At 48.2% G+C, this 22,909-nt stretch overlaps 2 protein-coding genes across 3 annotated transcripts in view; one reads left to right on the forward strand and one right to left on the reverse strand.

Moving 5' to 3' along the window:
• On the forward strand, positions 1–16,299 carry mov10a (Mov10 RNA helicase a). Of its 2 annotated transcripts, XM_018745746.2 has the most exons (22): positions 1–297; positions 504–603; positions 1,982–2,193; positions 2,373–2,614; positions 2,758–3,007; positions 3,977–4,117; positions 4,231–4,393; positions 4,502–4,653; positions 5,371–5,541; positions 7,763–7,910; positions 8,193–8,354; positions 8,546–8,649; positions 9,909–10,006; positions 11,048–11,146; positions 11,603–11,711; positions 11,807–11,924; positions 12,238–12,429; positions 12,530–12,601; positions 13,698–13,823; positions 14,261–14,349; positions 14,424–14,542; positions 14,834–16,299. In XM_018745746.2, exons 1-22 carry the CDS (start codon positions 17–19, stop codon positions 14,893–14,895), a joined length of 3,210 nt encoding a protein of 1,069 aa, XP_018601262.1. In that variant the 5' UTR covers positions 1–16; the 3' UTR covers positions 14,896–16,299. The 2 variants fall into 2 exon arrangements, with proteins under 2 accessions (XP_018601262.1, XP_018601263.1); XM_018745747.2 differs by lacking the exons at positions 7,763–7,910; positions 8,193–8,354; positions 8,546–8,649.
• The window catches only part of LOC108930482 (rho-related GTP-binding protein RhoA-D-like), a 23,846-nt gene continuing 16,543 nt past the window's right edge, over positions 15,607–22,909 (reverse strand). The window contains exons 2-5 of the mRNA XM_018745749.2: positions 21,556–21,713; positions 18,579–18,699; positions 17,648–17,778; positions 15,607–17,079 (exon numbers count right to left, since the gene is read on the reverse strand). Of these exons, the coding sequence (XP_018601265.1) occupies positions 16,906–17,079; positions 17,648–17,778; positions 18,579–18,699; positions 21,556–21,711 (582 nt within the window). The 5' untranslated portion in view covers positions 21,712–21,713 and the 3' untranslated portion in view covers positions 15,607–16,905. The remainder of the gene's footprint in view (positions 17,080–17,647; positions 17,779–18,578; positions 18,700–21,555; positions 21,714–22,909) is intronic.

Consider the following 22,909-nt stretch of genomic DNA (forward strand, 5'->3'; position numbering starts at 1 on the left):
GTTTCGTTTCCCGGGAATGGCGGCTCCGCCGCGCTTCTCTCTGCCACGCGGCCATTGGTCCGCGGACCCGCCACCCTGCGCCGTCATTCGTCGTCCGTCCGTCCCCCATTCATTTCAGCGCGCCGTGTCGTGTTCCGTGTTGTGTGTTTGTGCGCGCGAACGAGCGGGTGCAGCAATGGCTAGTCTGAAAGCCCGTCTCCGAATCGGACTTGAATTCATCGAGTTCCTCGGGGAAAGGAGGTCCAATACCAACAAGGACGAACTCAAAAAAATCTACGACGAGGAATTCAGGAACAGGTGTGTCAGTGCACTGACCCGTGTGCGCACACACGCTTAATCCGACATGATCTAGCCTAATAGAGCAAGTCGTAAGGTAAGGTAAGGGTAAGAGAAGCTAACTAGTACGTACGGTAAGGTAGCGCTGATAAACGAGGGGCCCACGGCTGTAGCACTACTACGCAGCAGCCAGCCTGGTGTTAAAAATCCACTCTTCATCTCACTAGGAACGGGGTGAAAGAGCCCGCTTTCTCCAGCGTTGTCTACGCATTGAAATGTTCCGACAAAGTGTTCACAAAGGGCAAGAAAGTGTACTTGAACACTCAGGTAAGGACGCCGAGTTCCTTGCGCACAGTCACAGCGGTACTGACCACTAACCGAGTAAACAGACACAATACGGGCACATACATTTATTTGGCCACTTTCATTTTCATACACACAGCTGTGTAATTTTACCAGAGCAGTTTAGGGTAAGTACTGTGCTCAGGGTGGGATTCGAACCTGTGACCTTTGGGTCCAAAGGCAGCAGTGCGTAACCACTAGGCTAGTACCAGCTGCCCCCCCGTAAATAATGATGGTGTTTTTATTACAAGTTTGATGGTACTACATTCACAGCGATTTACTCATGAACTACATTTAAAAGCCTCATAGGCTACATTGTTAGTTATCAGTGCCTATAAGTTTGATTCAGTATGAATTATTGCAATGTAGTTGCTCATACACACACCACCACAGGCAAATTCAATTAAACAGTTCATCTGAAACATCTTGGGACCCTGGGATGGGCATCAACTCAGGGTCCCACGGAAAGGACGTGGGCAATGGTAACATCAGAAAGTATAGTAGTGAAAATTACTGTTACTGAAATATTCTAAATAACGTTTTTTTTTTAGGTGTACAGACAGGTTATGTTTGTGTTTTCTGTCTGTATTCTTCATTGGCGCAAGTGTTGCGTCTTCTGGTACGAAGTGCACCTGGTGTCCCTTGTCCCCCGGTGGACGAGAACTCTCGAGAACTGGACTGTTTGTGTTGGACAGCACCAGCAGCCCGGCACTAGAGTAGAACACATAGCAGAAGGTCAAAAAGACCTTTAGAAGTCATTGATGATAGGTGATACAAACATTCTAGCCAAAATTAGCACACCACACATTCTAGAATTTTGTTAAAAAGCCAATTTCACAGACTTGACTTAAGACAAAATCCACAGCAGTATTGGTGAAAAGGGGGCACGGTGGCGCACCGGGTTTGGCTGGTTCCTTGGGGTGCCCTGTAACGGACTGGTGTCCTGCCCTGGGTGTGTCCCCTCCTCCTCCAGCCTTAGGCCCTGTGTTGCCGGGTTAGGCTGTGGTTCGCTGCGACCCCACTTGAGACAATGCAGTTTCAGCCTGTGTGTGTGTGTGAGAGAGAGAGTGAGTATTGGTGGATTTTGTGGACACGTTTGGAAGCAATCCCCCCGGCTGTAAATTTAAATTGCAGTTGAGGTCTCAGTGCTCATTGTACCACATAGGAAGCTGTAGTTCTGAAAGGTTTTTATTTATTTTTATTTTATTTATTTTTTTATTTCCATCAGGTAGCTGCTACTCATTAGTGTTTTCTACAGATTATTTTTAAGAAGTTTGGCATGACCACACCGATGCTGGCATGCTCCTTAAAGTGCCTGGTGCTCATTTCCCCGTAAGCAGGCGGTTCGTCACTACGGTTACAGGTGCGCATCCTCTCTGGAGACCAGTGGCAGAGGACCCGTCACAAACAGAAGCCTGCTAATGAGCCCGGGAGAAGTTGTGCATCTTCCGGGTCGTCTGCTTCTGCAGTACCTCCACCTGACCCGTCTTCCACCGCTCGTGCTGCATCAGAGCCGACCTCTCGCAGTGTGAGGAAGCGGGTGAAAGCAATCATCAGAGGGCTGCATGAGAACAGGTGAGTACAAGTACCTACTGTGTAGACTGCCCCAGAGGACTATGTCTCCTTTCATGTGTTTTCATCTCTTGTGTTGTACTTTCAATCTTTACAGCATGCCCTAATTGCCAGAATGTGTGTGATAGGTTGCAGTTTTCTTTTTCTCATCAACTTGCTGCTTATTCATCGATTCCCAACAGACAGCACTACATCTCTGACAAGGAAGGAATTGTGATCACCTCAGATCATAACATTAAAAATGGCAAGATCAAGATCACTACTCAGTCCATCCAAATGACATATGTGGTGAAGCTCAACATTCAGAACAAGGCTGGCGGTTCCATCCACTTCACCTTATACACATTCCTATGCAGGATGTGCTGCTTTTCTTTGCAGGATGAGAAGAAGGTGACGCCTGCTTGCCCCATTCTCCTCAATCCAGGTACCGAAAGAGTACAGCTGAGAAGGTGTCTTGGTCACTTACAGCTTGGTGTGGTTTTTCTATGCCTTATCCTAGTCTGTCAGTCTTTTTCTGCTGATATCAAGTTTGTTTATAATGTGCATGTTTTTTCCTCCTTCAAATAGGCGACAGCTATGAGGTTGAGGTTCACTTCAGATCGTCTCAGTTCGGCTACTTCCCAGCCACCCTTGTTTTCGAGTTCAGACCTTGCACCCAGGGCAACTCCAAGCTCATACACATCGTGCGAGATATTGAGGCAACTCTGCAGACTCCGCTGGCAAAGGACTTGGGACCCACAGCCCCATACAAGCCGTATAAGGCCCCAGTATCTCAGCCAGTGCACACCATTGTAGAGGAGGGTTTCCCTCCAGAAAGGTGAGGCGAGCAGGAATGACCTCAGCACTGCAACCTCTCTGACACTAATTCCAATGAGTTACAAATAGCTGTAAGTAGACTTAAGTCTCTCTTAAATCTTTAATGCCAAGGAGTGGTGGGCAGCCACTGGCACATGGACCCCCAGAAGTTTTTTTTTTTTTTTTTTTTTTTTTTTTTTTTTTTCTCTCTCCTCCTTCTTCTTCCTCCTCCCTTGCCTTTTGGCTCTGAGTTTCTTTGGTTCCTTTCCTCCATGGCCAGTAAACTTAGTTGCAGCTTTTACTGTATGGCCAACCTTTTATTTGTGTTATGCCTCTAGTTCTTTGTTCAGCATTCTGTGTTACTGTGTGAGACGAGCTCTCTATAAAAACACATTGAATTGATTACACGACTAAAACTTAAGTTGTTGCTTATTTGAAGCCTTGTGTCCAATGCAATTTACAGTATTTGATCCATTTATACAACTAAGTATTTTAACTGCAGCAATTCTGGGTAAGAACCCTCATGAAGGTACTTTAGCTACAACTAATTAGTAAATAACTAACAGCTGGTAGCGTAGTAATGAGAGCTACTGCCTTTGTACCCAAATGTCAGAGGTTTGATTTCCCCCTCCAGCTGTTGTACCCTTGAGCACAGTACTTACCCTAAATTGCTCCAGTAAAATTACCTAGCGGTATAAATGGGTAATTTTATTGTAAGTACCTTAACATTGTAAGTTACTCTGGGGTGGGGGGTGGCAGCTAAATGAATAAATGTAAATGTTTCCCACTGTCATTAACAGGTTTACGTTAGGAATTTGTAAACTATACTAGCTGTAGCTACATGGAGTATTTCAGTTGAAAACTGGTAGTCCTTATGCTGAAATTTACTGCAGTGTTTAGTTTTCTCTATGTGCTTAAATGCCTTGTTTCTCTCTGACAATTGTCTGTTTTATATATGGGGTCATATGTCCTCTGTTGTTCTGTCTTGTAGGTTGGTTGTACAGCAGTTAAAAGACATGGTCAGTTTAGGTTTGTACAAATACCCTCCTTTCCTGAAGCTTCTGGTGAAAGAAAGGCTGCAGGATTCTGATAATCTGCAGCCCACTGTGAGAAAAAAGCTTCCATCAGTCAAGTAAGTGTCTATCGGAGTGATGATGGTGATGTACTGGAATTGGATGGTTCTGCAGTCTGTCAAAAGAGGTGTGTTACTTAAAATACTGATCAGCACCTCTGTGGCTTTACCAGAGCCCTGCTAGAGGCACCCCTGGATGCGAAGAGATATGCAGAAAGATTTGAACTGCTGCTCCACCTGGAGAAGCTTCAGATGGAGGTGGACATCAAGAGATACGATATGCAGGGCCAACTCATGACCCGGGACAGAAGGAACCAGCGGCTACTTGTTCTCAAGGTGAGTACATGGTCTGATGAGTGGTGCTGCACATCTAAAACTCCTGGTGAGGTCCAGGTTGGAATGTCTGGATCTAAATGCCACTGGTGTCACCCCCCCCCCCCGCAGGTTCCTGGCGTTGCAGAGAATAGACCTTCTGTCTTAACAGGAGACCACCTGATGGTGTCTAGAGCTGAGGACAAGGGCAAGCCCATCACCATGTACAAGGGTTACGTGCATAGAGTGGAGCTGGAGCAGGTCAAACTGGGTTTCTCCATCAAGTAAGACCAAGCTCATAGAGATGTTTATACCCTCATGCCATCGTTGTCCATTATTGCTGGACAATAGCTTCTGTTTGCTGGTTTGTGTCTCAAAATGTTGTTTAATTTGCTCTTGTCCTTAATGGTTTAATGGTTTTCAGCGTTTGTAACTTCTGATGTTGCCAGTCAAGTGTCTTGTGAAAGTGAGCAAACAATGTAGTGCAGAGGAATCCCTGAAGCTTGAAAGTGATCCATTGAAAGCTGAAACCAGGACTGGTGCTGGAGAGGAAATACATTTGAATCGCACTGAGTGAGTTGCTAAAAAAAAATTGTTTGGATGGCCTGGTGGAGCTCTCACTCTCTCTCACACACACACACTGGCCAAAGCTGCTTGTCCCGAGGAGGGTCGTGGTGAGCCGGAGCCTAGCCCAGTGATGCAGGGCTGGAGGGGGAGGGGACACACCCAGGACGGGACACCAGTCCATCACAGGGCACCCCAAGTGGGACTCAAACCCCAGACCTGCCAGAGAGCAGGACTTGGCCAAGCCTGCTGCATCACTGCAATCCCCCCCTCCCCCCCCCCAGGTGGAGTTGAGGTGTGCCATTTGTCCTTGTGCAAAGTGTGTGTTCTGCATAGCAGTTCTGCAGTCCTCTTGTCACTCATGTCTCCCCACCTTGATCACGCTCTTTGAGAACTGGAACACTGCAGTCACCTTACTCTCTCTCTTATTTTCCTAGGTTGCTGCAGAACTTTGTGGATAACATGAAGTTCAATGTGGAGTTCACTCTTAACTGCTTTCCCCTGCGGTTGCAGCACCGTGCGGTCCAGCTGGCCATCAGGCACCAGCTTGGCCCGGTACTCTTTCCCAGTGCCACCAGTGGCTGGGGCTCATCCTTACCAGAGCTCAGGTTTGCCTCCTAAACTTATTTCACATACAGGCCTCAGTGTGTTGTCCTTCCAGTATGTGATCTTACCATTATACACAGAACCAGTGTAGAAACTGAAACATAAGAACCTGAATACGGCTGATCTCGGAAGCTAAGCAGGATCCGGCCTGGTTAGTACTTGGATGGGAGACCGCTTGGGAATACCAGGTGCTGTAGGTTTTGGGGACAGCTGGTAGCGTAGTGGTTAGAGCTGCTGCCTTTGGATCCATAGGTCACAGGATTGATCCACCCCTCTGGCTGTAGTACCCTTGAACAAGGTACTTAACCTAAATTGCTCCAGTAGAATTACCCAGCTGTATAAATAGGTAAATAATTTTAAGTCGCTTTGGAGAAAAACTCAGCTAAATGAATAATTGTAAATGTAAAATGTGGCTCTTTCATATAGACAGAACAATGAAACAATAATCTGGGGGGAAATAAAGCTCTAACTGGCTCTCATTTAAGTCGATGATGGTTTTTCAGGAATGTCACAATGTGTTTGTAATAAATAAATAAATACACACAGAGAGTCTGAAACCGCTTGGGGTGCTGTGGCGAGCTGGAGCCTAGCCCGGCTGGAGGGGGAGGAGACACAAGGCACACCAAGCGGGACACGAATCCCAGACCCACCAGAGAGCAGGCCCTGGCCAAACCACGGCGCCACCACGCCCCCTCATAAATAAATGAATAAATAAATATTTATTTTTAATTTTACCTTCACCTGAGCTCAGAAGGCTTTGGTAGCAGATGGTACTGTTGTATAGTGGTCATTGTGTGGTATAGTGTTACACATGCATATAATGTCATCCTGAAATGTACTCACTGGAGCAGGGATTCAAACCCAGGTCCTTTGACTGTAAGGCTGCAGCTCTAAGTGCTGCGCTACATGATCCTCACTCGTTGTGTCTGCAGATGGGACTGCACTGCAGCCAGTCAATTTTACTGTTTATTTGTGCAGGAAAGGGTTGTGCTGCTACTGGTGGACAGGGCAGTGTGATCGGCTGAGCCAGAGGCACCAGTGCATGTGGAGCACGCTGGGTTCCACTGGCTGGGGAGCTGGGCCTGCTGGGGTACCGGGAGGCTGATGTTTTTAGAACAAACTGATATGAGCCTGTGGTAGGGTTGGGCTAAGGTCTGGTATCTGCTGGGCTTGCACTTGACACCTGAGCCATTTGTCTGTGAACAGTCTCTCTCTTTCCTGTGGAATTAGCCTGCATGGGACAAACATGTCAGCTGCTCTACATGTTTGGCGATGTTGGTGTGATTTCAGTTTTGTAGCTGTGTTGCAATTGAACTGGCTGCTTTGGACAAACTTTCAGTACTGTAGTGCATTGTAGTGCTGCCCTCCATCAAAAGGACACAGAGTTTGAATCCCTGCTATAGGACCTTTGAGAACAGAACTTACCCTGAATTTATGTGATAAAAATTACTTTGCTGTATAAATGGGTAAATGTAGACAGGCGAACGTACAAACCTAAAACCTGAAAGTGTGAGCTAAATTAGTGAATAACAATTAAGGTTTTAACAAAGATGTTTGTGTGACTTAATTTTTGCCATGATAAACTGCCGATGCCTCAGTTGTGACCTTCCTGAGGAACCTACTTAGAAGACACACACACTGATCACTGAATTATAATTAATTTCTTGCCTGCCCCAGACATGGTTTTGCTCATAACCCAAATTGAGGATAAAGTGGTTACTGAGTCCCGCTTGGGGTGCCTTGCGGTGGACTGGCGTCCCGTCCTGGGTGTGTCCTCTCCCCCTCCGGCCTTACGCCCTGAGTTGCCGGGTAGGCTCCGGTTCCCCGCGACCCCGTATGGGACAGGTGGTTCAGAAAATTGTGTGTGTGTGTGTGTGTGTGTGTGTGTGAGAGAGAGAGAGATAGAAGGTAATGCTGTGAATCCCATCCACCTATTGGCTGTTACATCAGGTCAATGTATCGATCATGTTTTTCAGCTCTCTGTTAGTGAGGCCCTTATTGGTGACCCATATTGTAGCATTAGAGTCCGTTTACTATGAACACAGTTTACTGTCCATCTGTAGGACAGTTTACCCGGTGTTCCAATGCCTGCTGTAATCGTTGCTGCGGAGTTGACTGCTGTCAGGAATTTGGGAAAAGCTTTAACATCAGACATGGAAGTCTGAAAGCTTGTGACTGTAAAGGGCCTGTGCTGTGATCGACTGTAATGCCCCATGTCCCCAGGCTGTATGACAGGAAGCTGGAGAACAACCCAGAGCAGTGTGCAGCTGTGCGTCACATCTTGTCTGGTGTGTCAAAGCCTGCCCCGTACCTAGTGTTCGGACCACCTGGAACGGGCAAAACTGTCACCATAGTTGAAGCCATCAAACAGGTGTTGGAATTTGCTCAGTATGGGTTTGTTATGCTGCTGTACACCTGCTAAGAGCACCCCGTACAAGAACCTTAGATCTGCATTTTATGGATGCTGCCAGGTTTTAAGATTGCTGCGTAGATGAATTTGTGCTGCGGCTCCATATGCATCTTCGTTGAGCACATTTTAGCTTCTAAGCAGCTTGCATGTACTGCATAACTTTGCCAAACCCTTTCATAGAATCGCTTGGCCCAAGGGTGTGGCATGAATGCAGCCTTGAAGCTCTCCATTGCTGTGTCTCAGGTACGGAAACTGGACCCCCAGGCCCGTGTGCTAGCCTGCGCCCCCTCCAACAGTGCCTCAGATCTCCTGTGTGAGCGCGTGAGGGAGCATGGCGACGGCCACACAGTGTTTCGCCTCTATGCTGGGAGCCGCGACCCTGGCAGCGTGCCCACCGCACTGCTGGTGAGAGGAGACAACAAGTGTGTTTGATGTGCAGCGAGGGGCACCGGACACCTTGTCTTAACTTCTGCTCCAGAGGCTTGGTTGTTGTTTGCACAATCAGTGAGTTGATCAGTGCAGAGCGTGTGGGGATGGTGTGGAGGAAAAGAGGTTGTTGTCTTCTAAGTGTTTGCTGGTTTTTCATTGATCTCCAGAATTGCTGTAACTTGGACAAGAGTAATGGCTGTTTCGTCCTCCCTTCGAAGAATACGCTGATGGAATACAAAGTGTTGGTCTCCACGCTGGTGACAGCTGGCAGGTAGGACCTTCCCGGACACTGTAGATCACGCTGTGGCCAGGAGGCCTCATGGCCGGGGAATGACTGCTGTCACCTTCTGGTGTAAATGATCCGGTTAGAAAATCGGCAACAGATCAAACGGGATGGGCAAAAATAAGCACAAAGTAAGGAGTTGGGTGGCAGCTGAGAAGGCTGTCTGTCAGTCTCAAAGATCCCATGGTTTTCTCTTGAGAAAGTAACAATTTACCATCTAAGTAAATTGGTAACAATTTAGCTAATAGTTTTGGCCCTTCACAAATGTATGAGCTACATGTCTAAAATAAAGGCAATACAGCTTTAACTGTACTACTTAGAGCTGACATTACCCTTGATTTCATGTTAACTTTTATTCATTTGATGCTTTTTTCCAAAGCAACTTACAGTGTTACTTACAAGTATTGACCCATTTGTACAGCTGGATAAATTTACTAGAGCAATTTTAGGCTAAGTGCCTTGCTCAAGGGTATTACAGCTGGAGGTGAGAATTGAACATGCAACCTCTGGGTCCAAAGGCAATAGCTGTAACCACTACACTACAGGTTGCCCCTACCTACTTAATAGTGCTGATCTTGATTTACCACCAGTAGCTCCAAACAAGAGGGGTGCAGTGGCGCAGTGGGTTTGGCCGGGTCCTGTTCTCGGGTGGGTCTGGGGTTCGAGTCCTGTTTGGGGTGCCGTCCTGGGTGTGTCCCCTTGCCCTTTGGCCTTGTGCCCCATGTTGCCGTGTTTGGCTCCGGTTTGCTGCGACCCCGCTCAGGACAAGCAGTTTCTGACGGTGTGTGAGTTCCAAACAACAGTACTGAAAGTCAGCACAAGAGATTTGTGGGTAACAGGCAGCAAGGCGGCACAGCGAGTAGCACTGCTGTCTTGCAGTGCCTGGGTAGTGTGAGAGAACATGGGTTTGATCCCCACTCAGTCTGTGTGGAATTTGCCTGTTCCCCCCCATGTCTATGTGGGTTTCCTCTGAGTGCTCTGGTTTCCTCCCATAGTCCAAAGACATGCTGTTCAGGTTCCCCCATACTGTGTGACACAGTGAAAGTGCGTTCCACTGATGTATGCATGAGTGACCCATTGCAAGTAGTGTATCTAGCAGTGTAAGTCACCTTGGTGAATAAAGTGTGTGGGCTGGTAACACTACATAGTTTGGAAGTTGTCTTGGAGGAAAGCATCTGCTAAATAAATAAATGTAACTGTTAAGAGGTCTGAAGGTGAAATGCTGTCATGTCACCTCCCCCTTGCAGACTGGTCTCTGGGGGAATTCCTGTGGGACACTTCAGCCATATATTTATAGATGAAGCTGGACATGCCATGGAGCCCGAGTGCATCATCGCTGTTGCAGGTAAGAGCCTCATCAGCAAGGAGCTTCTGCTAACTTGTCCACGTCTAAAAGAGTAAAGAACAGGAGTGGAGAACAGATGTGTGGGTAGGCAAGGCAGATTAGCTCTGTGTGTCCGGAAGGTGTGTCCTTACATTATAAAATAGAATAACAGTTATTATTGGGGGGGAGTGCAGTGCCGCAGCGGGTTTGGCCTGTGCCTGCTTTCTGGTGGGTCTGGGGTTCAGATCCTGCTTGGGGTGCCTTGCGATGGACTGGCAGCCTGTCCTGGGCGTGTCCCTTCCCCCTCCTGCCCTGCACCCTGTGTTGCTGGGTTAGGCTCCAGCTCGCCGTGGCCCTGCTTGGGGCAAGTGGATTCTGTGTGTGTGTGTGTGTGTGTGTGTGTGTGTGTGTGTGTGTGTGTGTGTGTGTGTGTGTGTGTGAGAGAGAGAGAGTTATTACTGGACCGAGGCTCGATTCTGTCAGTGTTGGAAAAACATAAGTAAAATTGTGGAACCCACACACTGCGCAGCACTCAACATAGGAAGAGTGGTCACAGCTATAACTGACTGAGAATAAACTGCTATACCAGCTCTCCTGAGTGGCACCCCTCAGATGAGGGAAAGGAGCAGTGCTGGGAGACTGAGGACAACTTTACTGCTTCATCATGTGTCCTATGTAAGCTGACACGGGGGGGGGGCAAAAAGCCCAGCTCATCTGAGTGGAGACATAGAAGACAGCAGTTTGCATTTCCATAGACAGTGGTAGCCTTTATACGTAACATACTTTTCCAGCACATTTCCTGGAAGCTACAACCATTTTTTGTTCCATGCTATGGAACGTTTTTCTGCTGTGTTTTGAGCTCAGATCCCAGTGAGCTGTAGTGTTGTACCCTTGAAAGTTATAGCAATTGCCTCAACAGAATCACTGATGAAAGAAACGTAGTATAAGACCGGTAAAATGGTAAGAAATATGGAAATCAGTTTTGGCAAAGTCTGTAATAGTGATGTTTGAAACTGAGCAGGAGAGCAATGATTCCTGCTTTACTGCTTCCTGACTCTTCAGGGTTGCTGCAGCCAGGAACAGGCCAGCTAGTGCTGGCAGGAGACCCTAAGCAGCTGGGCCCTATTCTGCGGTCACCCCTGGCTATACAGCATGGACTGGGTGAGGATCCAAGCCTTGAATGGTCCCTTTCTTTCCAGGCCTCCAATATTGTCCCAGTGCTCCTTGGGGACAGCAGCTAGGGGTCTGTCGCAGGTCATGATGGCCACTTCTTGGTTGATTTTAAGTGAGAATGAAAGTCCTTCGTGTAAATGTGTCACTGTGCAGAAGGTAAGTGACACTTCTTTGGACTGCGGTGCAGGAGGAGAGCGCTTCCCCTCTTACCCAGTGAGGTGAAAAAGATTCATGCTTGTTTTATGTAGAAGCTGAACAAGCTATTGTGTTTTTTTTTTTTTTTTTTTTTTTTTTTTTTTTTTTTTTTTTTGTTTTTTAATCCATCATCCTGTCGCTCCATCCATTGTCCATAAATTTATTAAATGAACCACTAGCTAGGTTCAAGGTGAGAACAGTCACAATTTCTGCGTTTAGTAACTATTTGTCTGTCTTTTGTGTTTCCAGGGCTTTCCTTGCTGGAGAGATTGATGCTGGACAATCCTCTGTACCAGAAGGCCAAGCCAAAAGGAGCTTATGATGAGCACTTTGTCAGCAAGCTTCTGCATAACTACAGGTGTTTCCTCATCTCCCATCCCTTCACTGCTTTGCTGGCATCCTGCCTAGAGAAGAATTCAGGTGTTGACCTCTCTTTCCACTTGACCCTTTAAGGTCCCACCCAGCCATCCTCAGGATTCCCAATGAGCTCTTCTACGACGGAGAGCTGCAAGTGTTTGCTGACCACCACCTCCGTGAGTCTTGCTGCACCTGGGAGCACCTGCCCAAGAAGGTGACTGGAGGTGGAAATGTCCATCTGTCATGTTCTGCTCATTGCCTGGCTTTTCTAAGTTCTCTGCATGTCCTTGTATTTGTGTTGATGTCAGTTATTCCTGCGTGTGAACATCAGATCTTTTCTGGGTAGTTGCAAAGTTGTCTGTGTGTTGCAGAATTGTTGTCTTGCCTGCAGAAAAGCTAGGAGGATTTGTGTTGGTTAGCAGGGGGGAGAATGAATCATGAAAGCAATTCAGTCCCCCTAACCCCAATTTAGTTACCCACAACCTGTGACCTTTGCTCTGTTGCTGACTCTTATGGTCTCCTTGTAGGACTTTCCTGTGGTATTCCATGGTGCAATGGGGCGGGATGAGCGGGAAGCCAACAGCCCCTCCTTCTTTAATGTGACCGAGATTCATATCCTCATGGACTACCTAAAGAAGCTGCTGCAGACACAGGGCAAGAAAGGATTGGCCACCTTATCACCAAAGGAGATTGGCATCATCACCCCCTACAGGAAGCAGGTGAGAACACCAACATGGAGGTCATGCATGTTTGCTCTTATGAATAGCATAGGCTGCATTTAACCGATCCGTGATGTAGTGTTGTTGCGTTTCTCCATAGGTTGAGAAAATTAATAAAGCTATAAGAATAGATAAGGAGCTGAATCAGCTGAAGAACATTAAGGAGCTCAAGGTACAGTATGTTCTATCTCTGTTAATAGGGCTATTGTATAGCATAATTGTACCAATAACACAAAAGGGGCTAGCATCTTGTGTTATGGGGCTTTGTGTGTGTGTGTGTGTGTGTGTGTGTGTGTGTGTGTGTGTGTGTTCGTGTTCCCCAGTTGCTGCATCACTATGCTTTTAATGGAAAATTTTAAAAACTCAAATCTACCACAGCCCCCCAACAGCAGCACTAACTATTCCTTTGCTGTGTTGGGTGTTGCACTGTATAAGAACATCTTATTGAATAAAACAAATGTATAATCATCAGTCACTGCTTTCCTATACAGTGGAGGTTCTGGTCACTGTTGTTGTTCACTTGGTGGTATTTTTGTACACATTTATCTGCCAGAACACATTGCACTGACAGACGGATCCGTGCGGCGTCCGCAGTAATGCGGTCATTGTACCGGTCTGTTGTGGTGAAGAGGGAGCTGAGTCGTAAGGCGAAGCTCTCAATTTACCGGTCGATCTACGTTCCTACCCTCACCTATGGTCATGAACTCTGGATCATGACCGAAAGAACGAGATCGCGGATACAAGCGGCAGAAATGAGTTTCCTCCGCAGAGTGGCTGGGCGCACCCTTAGGGATAGGGTGAGGAGCTCAGTCACCCGGGAGGAGCTCGGAGTAGAGCCGCTGCTCCTCCGCATCGAGAGGAGCCAGTTGAGGTGGCTCGGGCATCTGTTCCGGATGCCTCCCTGGGGAGGTGTTCCGGGCTTGTCCCACTGGGAGGAGGCCTTGGGGCAGACCCAGGACATGTTGGAGAGACTGTCTCCCAGCTGGCCTGGGAACGCCTTGGGGTTCCCCCAGAGGAACTGGAGGAGGTGTGCGGGGAGAGGGAAGTCTGGAGGACTCTGCTCGGACTGCTGCCCCCGCGACCCGGTCCCGGATAAAAGCGGAGGAAGATGGATGGATGGACGTTTATCTGCCAGAACACTGTTTTGTTTCATCTGTTCATATCAGTTTTATCTGTCACGAGAAATAATCCAGTTTCACTATAATATACTGTACAAGGGTCTGCCTGAGCCTTTCTTCTCACTACTTCTGTGGTGTGTTGTGTTCGAGGTGGGCTCCGTTGAGGAGTTCCAGGGCCAGGAGAGAAAGGTGATCATGGTCTCTACCGTGCGCAGCAGTGCCACCTATGTCAAGATGGACAAAGAATTCAACCTGGGTTTCCTCACCAATGAGAAGGTTTGCTGCCCAGCACACACTGTCCACACATTTCATCTGTGTTGGGTGAATGTCCACCTCCAGCCCTAGTACCCTTGAGCAAGGTACTTACCCTGAAATTGCTCTAGTAAAAGTTACTCAGCTGTACAAATGGGTAAATAATTGTAGGTATCTTAACATTGTGTGTCACTTTGGAGAAAAGCATCAAATAAATGAAATGTAAATGGGGCTCCTTATTGTATAAAAGCCTTATTACAGTGTATAATTGAGAACTGTCTTTTCCTGGTGTGAGGTTCTGTTCCGCAAACCTTAAGAGCTGAAATTTTTTTTTTTTTTCTGGTTAAGTATGCTTCTGTCTAATCTCTAGTACTCGTGCCATTACAAGGGGGTAATGAAGTTGTAGCGGCAACATGGTAATCGATATGGTAAGTGACTGATGCTGTACTCCTGTCTTTCAGAGGTTTAATGTTGCCATGACCAGAGCCAAAGCCCTGCTGATTGTGGTGGGAAACCCAGTTATCCTGAACAAGGATCTCATCTGGAAGCGGTGAGTTTGTCAAGGTCTAGAGAGGATGGTTGCTCTACGCCCAAAAGCTTGACAGGTTTGCATTCTACTTCTAGGTTCATTCACTATTGTAAGGCAGAGGGTGGGTACACAGGGTTTGACTATGCTGACATAGAGGAGGAGGACGACCTAGTGACCCGATTAGCTGCTCTCAACATCCAGGAGGATGCGGAAGGTGGGTGTGCTGCTAGTCTCTTGGGGCATCAGGTCTACTGTGGGATGCTGCTTTGTCAGTCAGTGTCTATTTCTCTTCATGGACAGGCAGCAAATGGACCTACTGGTCAGCCTAGTGCTCTCAGTATGGGTCAGTTTTCCTTTGATGTTGGGCACTGTGCTGATTGAATAACTCTACTTGTAACCAAAACTAGATCACGAGAGCTAGTTATAAAAACAGATCTTTAGGGGGACAATTGTATAGGACTTCACCTCCTGAGCCACTAAGTGGTGTGTCCATTCCTTTCTATAGCGCTGTCTCAGGAGAGCCTCATACAGCAGTACATGGAGCCGCAATGGAGGAATGAGCAGTGAGCAAAGGACCCTCTGCTGGTGCAGTAGCTGAACTCTTCAATCAAATCACTTTCTATACATTTTTCCTTTATGCTGAGGAGTTTTATAAAAAGGAGTGCTTTATTTATAAACTGAGGAACCCTGAAGCACAGATGAAGTGACTGCTCCCTGGTTTCCAGAGGAGTTCCCGATCTTTTCCAAAGTCCTCATGTTGAACTTGCCCACATTTAAAAGCCGACGCACAGTGTTCCTTTACAGCATGCATGGTGAACAGTCTTCATTAGCTTCCTAGACACCATTTGCCTTCATGAGGTTGTAGATGTATCTTAAAGGAGACCCAGTATATTAGCCCTGTTCAAACTGAGTAAAACTTTGTTCTTCAGTGGTGCATTTCATGACAACACAGGAACAATTTATTGGCTCACCTTTGGAACTTCTCAGGGTTTAGTACAATTTAAGTGAAGGTGCGTGGTGACTGTACTGTCAGACCACTTGTACCATTTCTGCTGTTTCAACAAGAGCCTGGAGCACAGGTCTGGTAAGCGCAAAGTGTGCAAGTTCTACACCGGGCATGATGGGTGGTAGCGAGTCACTTTATCCTGCTGCCACATTGGTGTGTGAAGCATGACTGATAGGGTTCCCAAAAAAAAAAAAGCCAAAGACTAAATACTGAAAAGCATATTTAATTTTCCAAAAATAATTCCTCACCTTCTGTTTAATATGAAGGGTGCACAGCATGTGCATGGGTGTGTACCAGTGCTAGCTGGTGAGGCTGGAAGGAATTGGGGGGGGGGGAAACAGGAGCATAAGAAGACTCCACAATAGTGACTCACTTTAAGAGAGCTGCTAGCAAAAGCAACAAAACAGCAGTGAGGGATATGTGTATTTTTGTAAGCTTAAAAGTATACATGTACACACAGGTTCATTCATGTTTCAGTTGTGGGATTGCCTTGCCCCAATAGCCTGCCTTAGAGCTTACTGGGGGGGGGGGGGGGAAGAGATCTAGGTCAAGAATTCCCCATTTCAGGCCAACTTCACCACCACACTCCAATACAAAACACACCTGAATGCCTGCAGACCCCCTCAGCTACACTGGGCTGTGTGATGCATGAAGGAGGAGAGGAAGTTACCTCCAGGGACAATGGAAATTGAAGGACAACAGCACTGACACACAGGAGGGGTTTGACCAGCACTTGGTACATGTGTGTTCAGTCACACACAGTGAGGCATAGTGATCTTTGTCTAGGGTGTACCCCCAGGAGGTCACCTCACAGGCCCAAACCCCAGTAGTGCCATCCCAACAAGCAATAGAGAAGTTGAGGTTGATTATATATGTTTATACAAATGATGTGTAGTGCTGGTGAAAGGATGACCATTTCAGAGCAAACACTTCCTTCACTGAGGAACTTGGGTCATGTTTCCATTAAGTACAAACTCAAAACACCTAGGGTGTGTTATGTGGGGAAGGTATTTTCAGACTACCCACTGGCAGTGGGTTGTCTTGAGGCACAGTGCTCTGGGAAGGGCGTTGCAGGCTGGTTCACTAACAGATGCAGTGGCAACAGATCTGGCTAAGGTTCCTCAGGCTGATCTTAAGCCTTCTCAGGAAACAAATGGGCCTGTAGAGGAAAGGGGGTTTATAGACCTTGTGCCTGTGGGGGAATGGATGTGTGTGTGCAAACACTACCAGCAAAAACGCTGAAAATGGCACAGGTCTGTATAGCACAGGGGGAGACGGTGTATGTGAGAGAACGCATGTATGATTATTCACATATATACAGATCTCCATTCCTCACTGTACAAAATGGAAGATATGCTGGTTTAAAAAGGGGAGGGCTATAGTGTGGAGGGGAGGAGAAAGTAGTAAGAAACACCCACTTGTACCCTTGAGAAAACCCACTTTTGGGTTTTGTTTCTCCTACATCTCATTGGCGTGAAATGTAAGATACAGCACAATGCTGCTCCTCCGTTGTGGTGTCTCTCAATCCGGGTTCTAGGGTTGCTTGCCGGCTGACATGCTCCAGGGGCCCTTCAAAACAAGAGGCAGCCACTCCTCTTCTTGCGCTTGCGCACCTGCAGTGCTGCCCTGGTGGCCATCTCAAACACCTCCCGCACCCCATCCTTGGTCTTGGCTGAACACTCAAGGTACCCAAAGGCGCTGATGCGGTTGGCCATGTCCCGGCCCTCCTCTGTTTTCACTGGTTCCTGCAAGGGGTGTGAGGAGACAGTCCCAGCAATCATTGTCCCCCCCCCATATTTTTCCCCACACTGGATATCAGAACCCTGACTTGTGTCAAAACTCAACATGGCCACAGCTCCTGTTTCATAAGCGATGTTCCTGGGCTGTGCTGAGCATCACATCAACCATGTGTATCGAGCTGGACAGCAGTGCCAGCTCATGAAACATGAAAATATATCTGTGTGGGAAAGGGGAGGGGTATGTTCTGAGCTCAGGTGCAGTCTCATTGGGGGAGGGCACTGAACAGGTCTGAGTGACAGAGCTGTGGACCAGTGCATCCCAACTGTCCCTTTAGAGTTCTGCTCCATGATTGATGTCCAGGGCAGGGACTCCACTGCTGAAAGTGTCACAAGGTACCTTAAGCAGTCAGCTGGTCCTTGAGACAGAAAGTGACCACGCAGCATAAGACAAGAGGACATGGACAGTGGCAGCACAGCTACACGCTAAAAGTCTGCATCATGAGGTCACGTGTCTCTGCGCAAGATGCTGCTGACCCCCACCATGATGCCAACGCTGCTCTTGGACTCCACATACCTGCTTCATCTTGGCAAGCTCCCTCCTTGTGTGCTCATCATTCCGCAGGTCCTTCTTGTTGCCCACCAGAATGATGGGCACATTGGGGCAGAAGTGCTTCACCTCAGGGGTCCACTTCTCTGGGATGTTCTCTGTGAGGAGAGGTAGGGTCAAGGGCCCTGTTCTTACGTTTATCACATTATTTCACCATTGCATGGCTCATAGTTTAGTCATGCCATTTGGGGAAGTTCGATGCAAAAATCAAACCGCTTAAGGAGTCATTGTAATACGACAGACACAGACAATGCCGTCATAGCGCCCCCCCCCCCCCACAAAAGTGCTAGTAGAGGGTCCAATAACAGCCACCTCAGTCCCCGTCGCAGTTCAATGTAGTTGTGAAGTGTCCATGTGGAGTGTCCCCTCGGTGTGCTCAAGGTATCAGTGTAAAAAGTGGATGGGGGGGGGGAGTCAGTTTTCATAGTGAGGGTAACAGTCAGGAGCTTATTCGTTTTGGACTGGACTGCAGGGCCCCACCTGGCCACCGTCAGCACTCATGACAGACAAGTGGGGCGGGGTGCCGAGAGCACACCATGCAGAACCCACAATTCACACCACAGTCTCATTGAACTGAGTGACACTTTGCCCCCAGCATCACATTGTTCTTCCTCCAACTGCTACTCTGAGCTAGAAAGGAAAGAACCCTCCCCGTGATGAACAGTGACTATGTTCTCTGCACTCATCGGCTCTGCCTGACGGGAAACAACAGCTGTGAGCAGCGCAGCAGTCAGGAAAGTGACTTGAGTTCCAGGAAGAGAAACCAGATGGAGGGTCCTCCAGAAGATGAAACTTGGAAAAACACTCCATTCCTATATTAAGTATATAGAGTATTTACAAAGTATACCTTTATACTGTATGCATACTATGGGGAAAGGGTGCCATCCTCCAGCCTCACCTAAACTGTCAGGGCTGTCGATGGAGAAGCACATGAGGATGACATCGGTATCGGGGTATGAGAGGGGGCGCAGTCGATCATAGTCCTCTTGTCCGGCTGTGTCCCACAATGCCAGTTCCACCTGCCAAAGGGGTACCACAAACACGGTTAGGTGGAGGAAACTGTGTAAACCACACAGCCATCAACCAGCAAACCACAGAAAAATAAATGGTTACTCTTAACAAGTGGGAGTGTGCTGGTCCTGCTCTCTGGCCAGTCTGGGGTTCAAGTCCTGCTTGGGGTGCCTTGTGTCCCATCCTGGGCATGTCCCCTTCCCCTCCAGCCCTGTGTTGGTGGGCTAGGCTCCAGTTTGCCCCGACTGCTTGGGATGAGCAGTTTCAGACAGTATGTGTGTGTTAACAACAAAAGCCATGAATGAGCTCCCAAAAGTGGGAAATTTCAAAGCGACCCTCCAGTCAGTAACACCCAGATGGGAGAGTGACTTCAGAGACCCCCCTGCATTCAGTGCTCCGATTCACTGTGGAAAAATGGAGTCACTGTGCAGAGGTGGTACACTGCTCCTCTCTGACCTCTGGACAGCAAGGCTACGTTACATGAGGAGGAAGGTGGGTGGCACCCTGGCGAAGAACTCCTTCACTCATCAGCTGAGCTAGTGCAAGTCAACCTTGTCCAGAACTGGGTCTTGTGGCTGTCAGCAGGAATGCCCCTCCTTTGGTCCTCCTCCCTCACCCATCACTGCTCCTGGTCACCAGGTGCCATGTGACCAATGGATCCAATTGGCTGCGACATTTCACATCCTTCAGTGACAACTGCTCAGAGCCACGTGGAGAGAAGTAGGGGGGCCAAAGAGTGATGGTTGCCAGAGTAACAGGATCTATCAAAATCCGTAGGCTTCCACGGTTAGTCAACTGACTGGCGGTTTTGTTCTTCTGGATTACACCGCGTATGGGAGATTGGTGCCGACGTTTCACCACTGGTTCGACTACAAAGACTTCTCGGCGGAGTTGAAGATAATCTGCCATTGAAGACCAGCAGAGTATACCCAATACCCTGCAGCTGTGGAAAAACATACATCGGGCAGACAAGTCAGCTCATCTCTACATGTCTCCAAGAACACATAAGAGCCACGAGGAACAACATCGACTCAGCAGTGGCCGAACATTTACTGCAAACCAGTCATGAGATCCGCTTCGAGGAGACTAGTGCTGGCACCTGTGCCTGGTTACAGGAGCTGCATAGTGAGGGAGGCAATTGAGAGAGTAGCACCCTGACAATTTCAATCAGGAAGAGGGCTTCATACTTTAAAGTGCTTGGACACCACTCATTTCACATCTTCGCGCTGGCCTGACAACAACCCGGCCGCCTCTCATTAAAACCCGTTTCAGTGATATGAAGGAAAGAGCACAAAAGACAGTGGGGGCACCACCCAATATGACCTCCGACCTCGTGCCCGTCCATAAATACACCCTCTCTCGTCAAATGCTATTTCACATTTAACCTCCACAAGATGGGGTCACACCCTGACAATGTTTCCAACAAGAGAAGTGAAACGTTGACACTGATGCTCCAGACACGGTGTAATCCAGAAAAACAAAACCTCCAGTCAGTTAACGAGATCTAGGTCAAGCGTCTGATCCCGAGGGCTGCCATTTTTACAGCGGCAGCGTGAGGCCTCATCCAATCAGAGCACTACATTGTGAGGTCATTAGATGCCCTTTCAGGGTCGAGGACGGAAGGTCATCCCATTGCTTCAGTGCCCCAGAGTTAAAGGTTCAACAATGGGTGACTGCACACACAAACGAGCCCGAGTGTGAAGTCACTCCAACATGCCGCCTGCTTCCGAGACACTGGATGAAGAGTTGAGCTCTGGTTCCTCTCTTGGGAACTCGGGGAAAATCCCAACAACTTGGCTCTTCTGTGTGGCATCAAGTGACACTTGACAACCCTCCACACCACCCCCTCAGGAAACACACACACACACACTTTCTGAACCGCTTGTCCCATTCGAAGTCGCAGGGAGCCAGAGCCTAACCTGGCAACACAGGGTGTAAGGCTGGAGGGGACATACCCAGGACAAAATGCTGGTTTGTTGCAAGGCACCCCAAGCGGGACTCGAACCCCAGACCCACCAGAGAGCAGAATCTGGTCCAACCCACTGCACCACCCCCAAGAAACCGTTTAGTTTTAAGGCGTTTCTCCAGCAGGCAGCTGTTCCTGGTTTGGGTCTACTTTCCCAAACAGGAAATACACACACCCCCCCCCCGCAGTCCAGGCTTTGCTGGGTACAGGCCTAAAAGTTCCCACAGGAAACAGGGGCAGAGAGCCATTTCCTGTCTCAGCAGGGCCCAAACATCATACTGACACCCTCCAACCCCCTATCCCCAGAAGTTTCTTTCCAAGGCATTGCTTCAGTGAACAGGAAGTACAGGGACCCTGAGTGGCTCACAAGGACTGAATCCTGTGAAGATGGCTAACATACTCGTCATCGTCATGACACAAATGGATGCCAAGGCAAATGTTCGCTGTTTGTTGCTGAAAACACACTGATGTTTACTGCTCTGTAAACAGGTTACTCTGCTGCGCTCAAGTTCCAGGTTCCACTCGACCCTCCCGTCCCTTAACACCTGGGTTGAGTCAGCAGACAAGGATGGGGTGGGGGTGAAGTCTAACGCAAACTGAAAGCACAGCTCTGATGCATTCCAGAGGATCTTTTCAGACCTGCTTTCCAATGCAACACTTAACGCAAAGTGTCCCATGGCATCCATCTCCCTAGCCATCCATTTTCAGCACCTGAGGGTTGTGGTGCTCTAAAGACTATCCTGGCAGCACTGGACACAAGCCTGGGGGGGAATGCACTCACGTGCACATACCCTGGACAGGATGTCAGTCCATCGCAGTCAAGAGAAACACTCACAGGGTAACTTGGGAAACATGTCCCTGTCCAGACAGTGTTGGGATAATAGACACGTGTACCCACCTGCTTGCCGTCTACCTCGATGTCGGCAATGTAATTCTCGAACACAGTGGGCACATACACCTCGGGAAACTGATCTTTGCTGAAGACGATGAGCAGGCAGGTCTTCCCACAGGCACCGTCCCCCACGATGACCAGTTTCTTCCTGATGGCTGCCATCCCTGCAGGAATAGGACAGGACGGCACAAGTCAGGGCAGCAAACAGGTACACAGTTCCCTCGGGGACCAAAGCGGGGCAACGCCAGTCCACAGCGAAACACGGTAAAGTGAAACCGAGCAAAATACATAGCAGTCTGATAAAGTACAGTGTACTACAGTACCTTGCCAGCAAAAGATTCAGGTTCAAAAGTACATACCTGTTATAATACCCTTGAGTAAAGTACTGACTCTCGATTGCTAGAGTAAAAATTACCCAGCTGTGGGGGGGGGAGAGTGTAAATTAGAGTGGAAATAAATGCATAAAAAAAAAAAAAAACAGCAGAGTCCAGTCCTGTGTGGTGTTGGTTTCAGTGTGTCAGTGCTGCTGTCTCAGTATCTCAGTAAAGGGCTTTGGTCACCAGGAAAAGGTAGAAGGTAGAAAATGTGCCAAGTGCAGGAAGAAGATAAACCCGAGGGCCACAAGAGCTTTGTCTACATGGTGCCTGCTTTCTGGACGCAGTGGGGGGGGGAAGCGAGATGAACAATTAAAAGAGAAAGTCACTGTGACAACCCTGGTTCTGTGTCTGACTCCACTGGACATCTGTGGCTCTCAAATGTGGAGGTAGACTAGCTCAAAGAGTCCCTGAGCTCAAGGAAACACCATTGGGGGAGGGAGGGAGGGCTGGGTGTCACACAAACAGGAAGGAGATCTCAGGCTGTTTTCAAACCCCACCCTTTCCCTTCCAAAGTTCAGAAAAGAGCAAATACTGGACAGGAAACCCACCTTCCTCATCACCACCACCACCACAGTAGCGCTAAGAGCCAAGAGGTCCAACAACCCCTGTCCAGATTCATCCTGCTTCACATCACTTATTCTGGCCCTAAAGCTTCACACCAACTTCAGAGCAGAGACCCTTGAACAAGAGTTGGAAGATGTTGGAGAAGCAACTCGAAGCCAAAAGGCAACAAAATGAAAGTAGAGAGAAATTGTAAACTTCTACTCCCCTCACCAGGTCTCCCTGTATGTCAATGGGGAAGAAGAAGGAAAAAAAAAAAAAAAAAAAAAAAAACGGTTGAGGACTTTGGGTAAGTGCTGTGAGGACCAGACACCAAGAGCTGGGGTACGAGGAAAGCAGGGCAGAGACACGAGAGGGACATCCTTGTGTGAACACACCTCCTGCTGTCACCACAATGTCTGGAAGCTGAGAAGTCTTCGTAC

This window comes from Scleropages formosus, chromosome 22 (genome assembly GCF_900964775.1).
Source record: "Scleropages formosus chromosome 22, fSclFor1.1, whole genome shotgun sequence".
In the NCBI taxonomy this organism is placed as follows: domain Eukaryota; kingdom Metazoa; phylum Chordata; class Actinopteri; order Osteoglossiformes; family Osteoglossidae; genus Scleropages; species Scleropages formosus.

What these genes read in the sequence shown, in the direction of transcription:
- mov10a (XM_018745746.2), top strand. Translation starts at nt 17, where the DNA reads ATGGCGGCTCCGCCGCGCTTCTCTCTGCCACGCGGCCATTGGTCCGCG. An exon ending in GACGAGGAATTCAGGAACAG is followed by an intron (nt 298 to 503) that starts GTGTGTCAGTGC and finishes TCATCTCACTAG; the next exon opens with GAACGGGGTGAAAGAGCCCG. An exon ending in AAACTGGGTTTCTCCATCAA is followed by an intron (nt 4,654 to 5,370) that starts GTAAGACCAAGC and finishes TTATTTTCCTAG; the next exon opens with GTTGCTGCAGAACTTTGTGG.